General features: G+C 38.2%; 1 protein-coding gene across 1 annotated transcript in view; it reads right to left on the bottom strand.

The window, feature by feature from the left end:
• Positions 1–10145, bottom strand: part of LMO7 (LIM domain 7) — a 152099-nt gene that overhangs the window by 10796 nt on the left and 131158 nt on the right. Inside the window, exons 21-26 of the mRNA XM_018565316.1 lie at positions 7641–7697; positions 4953–4978; positions 4207–4311; positions 3730–3822; positions 3270–3649; positions 1578–1630 (exon numbers count right to left, since the gene is read on the bottom strand). Of these exons, the coding sequence (XP_018420818.1) occupies positions 1578–1630; positions 3270–3649; positions 3730–3822; positions 4207–4311; positions 4953–4978; positions 7641–7697 (714 nt within the window). The remainder of the gene's footprint in view (positions 1–1577; positions 1631–3269; positions 3650–3729; positions 3823–4206; positions 4312–4952; positions 4979–7640; positions 7698–10145) is intronic.

Genomic DNA, 10145 nt, shown 5'->3' with positions numbered 1-10145 from the left:
GGGACTAAGCATTTATTTTTCATAGCCAGGGATTAAAATACATTTCCATTTTGCTTTCAACTGTGATTCTGTTTAGCATTTGTGGTACAGAGCTTCTTACCAATTAGATTCACATGTCTATTTCTCTTCAGTGATGTCTCCACTGTCTAGCACAGGTAGAGGGAGAAAACCTTCACAACATTTTAGATACCAATTTGGCTTGGTACGCTTTTTAAGTGGATGTTTAAGAAGCAGAAAATTGTACAATTTGAAAGCTTAGAGGCTCTCCAGAAAAAAAAAAATAGTTAGTGATTGACTCCTGTTCCAGTTGTGTTTCTAAGTAAGTTTTTTGTCAACTAGGTGGAGTTACACTTTAACAAAGCAATTTTAATAGCCTATTTCAACTAGCAGAGAAGCACCATTGTCAATGATTTGGCTTGACTGAGAAGCAGGGAGCGAAGCAATGGCCCAGCTTGGCTTGGAATAGCTTGTCTCTGTGTAATTATTTTTCTCTGCACTTCTATTTCTGATGGGTACCCTCTTCTCGCTCTCTTTTTTGTTCATCCTCAAATACCCAGTCAGCAAAACCATAGTGCTGCTTTAAGGGTTTAAGTAAATTGTGAATTTTTACAATGAGTTGCTAAAAGAAACAAACTAGCTGTATTCAATGTATGTGAAAGGCTTAAAATGTTATGGAATTTTCTATAACAGAGAAATAATCTACATATTGTAAGATTACCATGCAAGTATTAGGAGAAAACCTTGCATTGTTATCACATGAAATTGTATAAATATCATACTGCAGATCCGTAAAGCTACTTGCTAATACCACTTGGTCCACTAGATTATAACATAGAAATGTTAACATGTACATTTTTATAAAATATCTAAATTGTGGAAATGTCTCTTCATATCCTGTCCTGGGAAGACAAGAGAAAGGATGAGGAAATTCCCTCTTCAACACCAGCATGGGTTTCCTGATAAAATTTTGGATTAACTTTTTTCCTGGGGTAATGATCTTACGAGTTAACATTTTTACACTCTGAACTAAACAATATGTAGATACTCTGCGGTCACAAGCGCTAAACAAACCTTTGTTATAAATGTATTAAAAAAAGACACCATATTGGCTGTTGTAGGCAACAGTTCTAATCTGCTCTAGTATTTATTACAGCAACACTGTTAATCCATCACATAGACAAAGTGAGAGGAAATCACCATCAGAAGGATGAAAAGGAATATACAATTGTGCTAGGAGGTTCTAAAAACTTTCCTCACTAGAACATGAATTGACTTCAAGTGGGTAGTAAGGAGAAATCTCCCAATGGAAAAATGGAGACAGTAGTTGTCCCTTTTATTCACATGAACACTCATAAGATATTAGCCTGTGCGATTTTGTGAGTATTGAAGGATGGCGAGACTCTCAGACAGAACTTTTCCCAATATCACCATGCCATTTGATACTTTTGGGTCTTTAGTAATTTTTCAGTCTGTTGAAGAGCCCACAAAGCCGTGCTGCCCTGCCGATATGCTTTCATAAAGGATGCAAAAGGCAGTATTTTTGGTTGACCTTTACATAAAAGATCATCATCACTTACCATTGCCTGGGTATGCATAATCAACTGAATCTGAAGAATCTGTCCATTTGTTTCTAAAAAGAATAATAAACAAACATTATGACCATGGCTGCACAGTGGACAGACTGTACAAGGACACCTGCACTGAGAGAAATATAGAGGCTGCCATTGTTCACCTCATAGAAAATGATACTTACTTGGCTATTTCTTGACTCAACACTTCCCAAGTCACTGACTCAGAACACGCATACATCAAGCTAAGTCAAGAAAGTCAGAACTTTGCCTGGTTCACACCTAAGTGTTTTACAGCGCATTCCTACGCTCTGTAAAACACTGAACATGTGAAAACCAATGATTGCCTATAGGCATGGCTCCCACCTGGGCGTTTTACATTGCGTAGGAACGCGCTGCAAAACGCCCTACGCCCAAAGAAGTACAGGAGCTTCTTTGGGGCATGCTTGCCGTGCGTATCCATTGGGATACAGCCAGATAGACTTTGGAAACCCGTGTTTGTCGCGCATTTTTTTTACCACGAATCGCAGTGACAAAACACACATATTCGATACGCCTAGGTGTAAACCCAGCCTGAGTGACTCAAGATATTTTATCCTGCAGAGCAACATAAAAGCCATGCAACAAACCATGGCAACTTATTTTCTCAGTACATGTTTTCTTTAAGAAAATAAAAATGTGAGCAGTAAAAAAAAAAAAAAAAGGCAACCAATCAGAAGCGTAGCATTGGCAGACCAATAAAAATATCACTAAATTTAGAAAAGCTATAGCTGACTAACATTTATGAAAAACTGTTCAGACAATCAGATAAATGGTTGTAATTGTGTAATAAAGGTTCTTACATCTTGAACTTGATGACCTAAACTATGCCGAAAGTGCCATTTCCCCTACCAGGGCTATGTGGGGTCTCACCACATAGCTTCCCCTACCCCAGCGTCAGGCCCTTCTTCAACCTTGGGCACCAGCTGCTTGGTACTCCTGTGATCAGATGCGGCTCTAGAGTTTGCAAGGCCTTAGGCGAAACCTAAACATGAGGCCCCACTCAGGCCTGTGGGGTCTCACCAGGTCTCTGTGGGGTTTAACCAGTCCTGGTGAAACCCCACAGAGCCCTGGTAAGACCATTCAAAGCCCTGGTATAACCAGGGCTCTGTGGGGTCTCACCAGGGCTCTGTGAGGACTGGTTAGACACCACAGAGCCTGGTAAAACCCCACAGAGCCCTGGTTAAACCAGGGCTCTCTAGGGTCTTACCAGCTTGGTTAGACCACACAGAGCCCTGGTGAGATCCCAAAGAGCCCTGGTTAAACTAGGACTCTATAGGGTCTCACCGGGGCTTTGTAGGGTCCCAACAGGGCTCTGTGGGGTTTAACTAGGGCTGGCGAGACCCTACAGAGCCCTGGTTAGACCCCACAGAGGCCTGGTTAAACCAGGGCTCTGTAGGGTCTTCGCAGGGCTATGTGGGGTCTCACCAACCTGGTTAGACCCCTCAGAGCCCTGGTGATACCCCACAGAGCCCTGGTTAAACTAGGGCTCTGTGAGGGCTCACCAGGGCTCTGTGAGGGCTCACCAGGGCCTGTTTGTTAAATTCATACATTGATTTAAACAAAACACTTTAATTTTTCCCATAGCATAGCAACAATGTTCACCAGGATGTGACACCTTTCTACATATATTTATCAAATCTTCTAGTTGCACTCCCCTACCTGATGTAATTACTCTGGCCTCTCTCACTCTCAGATTTCAGTCGCTGCTGTTCTTCTTGATATTTCTTCCGCTGCTGTTCTTCTTCCCTAAGTCTCCTTTGCTCCTCTTCTTTTTGCCTTCTTTCTTCATATTGCCGTTTCCTTTCTGTTTCTTCTTGCTGACGCCGGTTGCTTTCTTCCTCTGCCCGGCGCCTCTGTGCTTCTAAGAATTTCAACTTCTCTTCTTTTCTCTTTCTCTCACGTTCCTCTTCCACTCTCCTTTCCTGTTCTCCATCGTCCTCTTCACTGCTCACTAAATCCGATGCGTCAGAACCTTCTGGCATCAGGTACGAGGGGGCATGTGAAGTTGCAGAACTGTTAAATTTTAGGATTGTTTCCTCCTGTGATAAATATAAGCTACTGGTGAGTGTCATATGTGCCTATTAATAGCTCAAATAAATAGAAGTGAATAAAAATAAACCTGATTGGTCTGCTGAGATCTTCCTTTCTCTGCTTCTTGTTGAGCATGCGCCCATTCTTCTTGAAGCTTTTCTTGCTCTCGCTTATACTTTTCCTGGTGTACAAAAGAGACATATTTATTTTCAAAACTTAAGTACAGTGAATAAAAATTGAGCATGAATGTTGAATGAGCTCTCCGACTTACAAAACAAAAACTATGAACTTGTTATTTTTGTGGAGTCCCATAATAAAAAATATTCCATATTTTTCAAGGCTTACACCATTGAAAAGTGACAATTTGCTGGGGAACTGAATCTCATCTTACTTTCTTTGGAGGCTACAATGGTGAAGTTGTCTCTAAATTGTTTGTCCCTCCCACAAAACCGCAACGAAGGTGCCCCCTTGTCAAAGCTGAATATCACAGTTACTTGTACATTACACAATCGGTTTAGATCTATAGGCATACAAACTATTTTTGTGTTCTTATATATTTTACTACCTGCAGAATTTGTTCTTGTTCTTGGAGCCACTTTTCCTGCCTCTTTCTTTCATCTTGAGGATCCCAAGACCATCGTGCTGAAACGTTTATGGATGGAACTGGCATCTGCAATTACAAAACCAATCAAATTATACAAGTCCAGTATCAAATATAATACTCTATCATAAACTACATTGCCATTGTGCTACGAATGACTTTTGAAAGCAAGGCTGGAAAACATCTAGCTTAAAATTAGATGAACTCAATGCATATCAAAATACAGTTAGGGTAATTTATCAAAACTGGAGCAGATATAATCTGCAGCAGTTGTCCAGAATAACCGCTTCTATCTTTAGTTTGTTCAGTTGAGCTTTGAAAAGGAAAGAGAAGCTGATTGGTTGCCATGGGCAACTGCTCCAGATTGCCTGCTTCAGTTCTGATAAATTCCCATCAGTATACTTTTCTCATATCCCACAAAAGTGCTTGAATATCAAGCAGAAATATGGTATCCCTGTAGGATGCAACATACTAAAAAAACAGTTGAATCCTAATAACCTTTAGGGTAAAAAATAACTTAGGAGATGGTAAGTTCTCACATCCTATCTAAATTGGACATCACTACTAATGGAACCAGCAAGAAAAACCATGTTGGTTCTCCAGGGTCAAAATTGTGCTGCTAAAATCAAAGGAGGTATACCATAATATATTACATTTTCTTTCCAATAAAACACCAGGTTCTTAATAACCCATTGTAAACAAATACTTACATCTGGTGCAGTAGAATCTGAACTTCCTATAAACAGAAAGGAAAAGGTAATTGGAAGGCATCAATTCCCACACTACGCACATTAAAACACATTAATGAAAGAGTGAATTTGAATGCTTACAATTAAAGCATTACTCCCGGTAAAGTTACCCATTATGAGGTTTACACCATGTCCAGAGTGTTCCTCTGTAGTGTAAAATTCATACCTGCACTTAGTACAGATCGCACAGTTTTTCTGGTCTGCTGCGGCTTTGAGAGCGGAAGCTCTCAATAAAGAAAAGCAATAGTGTTTTATCCACCCCCTCTCCCTTTGTGCATTCAAAGAACACCTTGTATACTCAAGTCAATGCTATACAGAACACAAAGGGTTCTGTGAATGGACAAGAGGAAAGGGGGCTGATAAATGACACTAATGCTTCCCTGTAGGAGAGTCACAGCAGGCTTGAAGGACAGTGATAGCTGTACTATCCGGCATGAATAAAAAATATGAATTTTACACTACAGAGCAGCATTCAGCTCGTGGCATAAACAGTAACTTACTTTTTTTTTAAACATACTAAAAATGACGAAAAACCTTTGTCTTGAGTTCTGCTTTAAAATACTTTTAGTTTGATGACAAAATACTTATTAGGCTATTTTAAAAAAACCCCACAAGATTAGCAGTAGCCACATATTTATACTTAATTACACTAGCAATAAAAATAAACCGACAGTGGCTACTTTACCCCAAATAGAAAATTAGAGCGGACCTCAGATTATGATTACTTCAATTTAGTGCTTCTGCCCTACACAGATCCATGGCTGTAAGGAGGAAGTAAGGCAGTAAAGAGAAAAAATAAATAAATAAAAGCACAACCTGTCACCTAAGAAACCAGACCCTGGTTACAGGTTGGTATTACAGCAATTTTAACATAAATTTCACCTAGCCAACAACAAGGGTAGAGGGAGCCCTAGTGCATATTAGACATAAGTACACTAACAATTCTGAATTTTCAGCACACTAAAATAAAATCAAAACCACTTAAGTGTGAAGCTATACTCGTCTCAGCACACTAAAATCTATAATAGTAATTTTCTCACATATTTTAGTAATTTACAGAAGTCCAGGCAATATAGTACACCTTTTTTGTTTTTACATCTGCTTTTTTACATCTGCTAAAAGACACTTGAGAAAAAAAAGTGTACATATAATTTAGTCAAAATTACAGTCCTGTGCAATAGTTGCACATTGTTGACTTTTTCCACATATTTAAACAGTAGAAATGGGATCTTAATTTGAAACGAAGTGGCGGTAAATGTAGGAGGTTGTACTTTTTTTCCTTGGGACGATGCGCTTTTTTGTTCATTTAGATCACATGAGATTTAATACACCATGTTCATTTTATATGTATTTTTTAAGTACATCACCTTTATCTGTAGGCACTGTTTGCCTGTTAAAATTTGTTGAAAAATCTAATTTCCATGGGGCGTACTTGCCTTTTTACACAAAAGTGCACGTTTAATATTTTTTCTTTAGTTCAAATAGAAACAATAAATGTATCCCACCTAATGTGTTAAAATATGACTAGAGAATAATTGTGGTAATTCAGGAAAAACAGATGACAATCTCAGAAAATTACCCAGCTAATAGCCTGCAATCTCTAAACCTGTTTTGTAATTGCAAGAGTAAATATGTGCTTCACAAATAATAATTAAATGCTTTCAAATTCGATATAAAATGTTATAATATTTTTCAACATAGACAAACAGGAGCACAAATGCACACACACATGCTGGTTAGTAAAAACAGAAAAGCTTTAACATGCACAGAAAAAGCTAGGCAACCATTTCTTTTAGACTGTCAGCGACTCTGCAAACAGTGCTGGCATGAATGCAATTCCTACTTCCAAAAAAAGTTGATGGTTGTCAAATTTTGTAGCAAAAACGTAAATAAAATTGAATTTAGGATGTAAATGTGAAACACACCTTTCAAAAACACATTTCAAATAAATGGCCAATATATTGAAAACATGTTAATGTAATCAAAAGGTAGAGTTTGCTGAAGTTCCTAATATTTCCCAAAACATTAACTCTATTACTACCTAGATCATTTCTTCTCTTAAATCTATTACACATTCCATATTAAAAACTATTTTACAAGAAAGAAAAATTGTTTCTGTAGAAACCGCTAACCGAGCAAATACTGGTCAAGCCACTGACTAGCCAATACCATTCTATACTTAAATGTTCATAAAAAATATAGCAACTTGGAAATATTAAATAATAACTCTCTGAATATTTTTGGGGGCTCATATAGCAGACAATGTAATGTTTAATGGCAAAAATAAATGACCAGTGTTTATTAGAAAAATAAGCCAAAGCAGCCAAAAAAGTGTAGAAAATATAGAACATGAAAATGAAAATGTGCAACATGTATACACAGCACAAATAGCTGTCATAGGCTTTTTCTTCCAGAATGTTTTTTTTCACAAAAGGAAATACCAGAACACAAAAAAACCACCCTTTACCACATAAGTAGACCCATGAGTTGTATGAAAAACCAGATGATCCTGAAGAGAAAACAAATGTAATAGGTTGTTTTCAGCAGATGGCAGTAGAGGCTCAGAACCCAGCACCATGGTTAGTACTAAAGGATCCCGTTGGACATTCAGCAGTAGCACAACATCTATTACTTGTTTACAAGGGTTACCTTGCTCAAAAAATTGTGACCGCCTTTTATTGTTTCTCAAAGAAATTGGCTCAGTGTCTAATTGAAAAATACAAAGCAAGACAATTTTATGACCAAATAAACGGAATAAAACCATAAAAATGAAGAATCCAAATCATGACTGCATTCATACCCTTCTGGGAGAGAAATTACATACACAAAGTGCATTTGTTAGCATTAATACGTGTTTATATACATTTCATTTGTATATCACACCAACAAAGTTTAGTCAATTAGAACATGGGTCACAGCCACACCATTGGATACAAGTAATGTTTACATAGTTGAGAGCTGTCTGCACTCTTTATCAAATCCTCAAATATTAGAATGCTAAATGCAAATGAAAGCAATGAAAGCAAGTATCCTCAAGAGCCCGATATAAAAAAATACTGAGATTTGTAAGCAGTTTATATATTTGCGTTCTCAAGTGGCAAGGCTGTTTAGTACAAAGGGTTATTGCTCATCTTCCAAACATAACAGACACGGTACTAACAAGATAATCTAGTTGAACACCAGTATAGGTGCTAAATTCTTTACCCAAAGATCCAGAACGTAAAGGTTCCAACAAACTAATAAAAACATACTTTCAAGCTTGGACTACATATTAATAAGAGAAAACTGTTGAGCATTTCTAAATTAATTTTAGGTTACAACAACTATGAAGACCTAATGTATTAAATGCTGTAAAGCATGTTCAATTATGGAACCATTCTGGGTAATAGATTCTATACCAATGTTATGTAAAAAACAGAAAAAGATGGTAAGCGCACTTCTGTAGTGGTAACAGTTAGTGGTGTGGTGTGTGCGGACTTCTGAAGCAGGGAGAGGGACCCTGTATATTTAGATAAGTGGAACAAAAAAATAGAAGCGCTACTAACCACAATCTAGGATGCTAAATTGCTTTTTAAACAGTTTGTGAATTGATACGAATGTGATACATGAAGAGCATATGTGTGGAACTAAGGAAGGGTGACTCACTGTTTGATGGACGTGTTGAGCCTCTGCTAATGAAGAATAGACGATGTTAGCGGCTTCCAGTCACGAAGGCTCCTGTGACTATAGCGCAGGGAGATTTATGGCTGGCTGGAGGTGGAATCATGTAGCCATGTCAGAGATCGGGCTGAGCACTAGTTGTTTTGGTGCTGTCGGGTGCCGTAAGGAAACAGCTGGCCAGGCTGAGTCCTGTCGGCTGTAAAAATAGGAGGCAAAAAGAAGCCGCTCTGCGGCGGTTCTATCACTGTCAGCAACCAGTGAGGGATGGAACTTAGAAACGAGCACCGGGCTGGTCGGCAAAACAGTCCGTCTCACTGGGTGGTGTCAAGCTGCAGTCGGCTACGCGTTTCGAGGCTATGCCTCTTTTTCAAGACCGGAGTAAGATAGCGAGGAGACGTTCGTGACTGAAAGCTGCAAACATCCGCTATTCTTCATTAACAGTGAGTCACCCTTCCTTAGTTCCACACATATGCTCTTCATGTATCACATTCGTATCAATTCACAAACTGTTTACAAAGCAATTTTGCATCCTATATTGTGGTTAGTAGCGCTTCTATTTTTTGTTCCACTTATACCAATGTTATGAAGCAGCAAAGAAGTTTCAATTAATCTATTCATGCTGTCATTGCATGCCACGAGTAAGCCTTATGTGAACCATGGAACATTTTGATTAATGGCCAATGATTTCAAAACACTTGTTGCAGCCAATGAACATTCTATTTTATACAGGAAGTCACACATGCATGTTTCTTCAATCAGCTGTAGTTATACGTAAAATATGTAACTTGGGGACAGGGGTGCTAAAAACCAGAATGGGCTCCAGGGCAGACAGACCTTCAATTTCACCCCCATCTTATGTGCACACAGCCCCCACAACAAAGCAGCAGCAGTGACTCATTTAGTCTTCAAATCTGACCACACATTCATATATGTCAACTGTTTTTTGTTTTACAAGAGGTCCATATGCTTCAAGTATTCAGCATGGAGTTTTGGGGCCAAAAAATAAAAAATGTTTTATGCTTTCCCCTGCATTTCATCCCCTGTCCAAACACTTAAAAATCCTTAAAGTGAACCTTGCATCAAAGTCCTTGCAAGACTAGGTATATCCTACACCCCATCGCAAGAAAAAAATGCCACATGAAACACAAAAAAAGGAGTTCCAATTCTAGGGGCCTTGCCCTGTCAGGATGAAGAGAAATGCTTCTCTATTGCTGTGAATATATTACAAGGAGCACTAAATTAAAAAAAAATACATATATCTCTATCTATATCTCTATCTATCTCTCTATCTATCTATCTATATCCCTATCTATCTATCTATATCCCTATCTATCTATCTATATCCCTATCTATCTATCTCTATCCCTATCTATCTATCTCTATCTATCTCTATCTATCTCTATCTATCTCTATCTATCTCTATCTATCTCTATCTATCTCTATCTATCTCTATCTATCTCTATCTCTCTATCTCTCTATCTCTCTATCTCTCCA

The sequence above is a fragment of the Nanorana parkeri genome, unplaced genomic scaffold (assembly GCF_000935625.1).
Source record: "Nanorana parkeri isolate BGI_ZX_2015 unplaced genomic scaffold, ASM93562v1 scaffold833, whole genome shotgun sequence".
NCBI classification, from domain to species: Eukaryota; Metazoa; Chordata; class Amphibia; order Anura; family Dicroglossidae; genus Nanorana; species Nanorana parkeri.
This window is presented reverse-complemented; position numbering and strand designations above follow the sequence as displayed.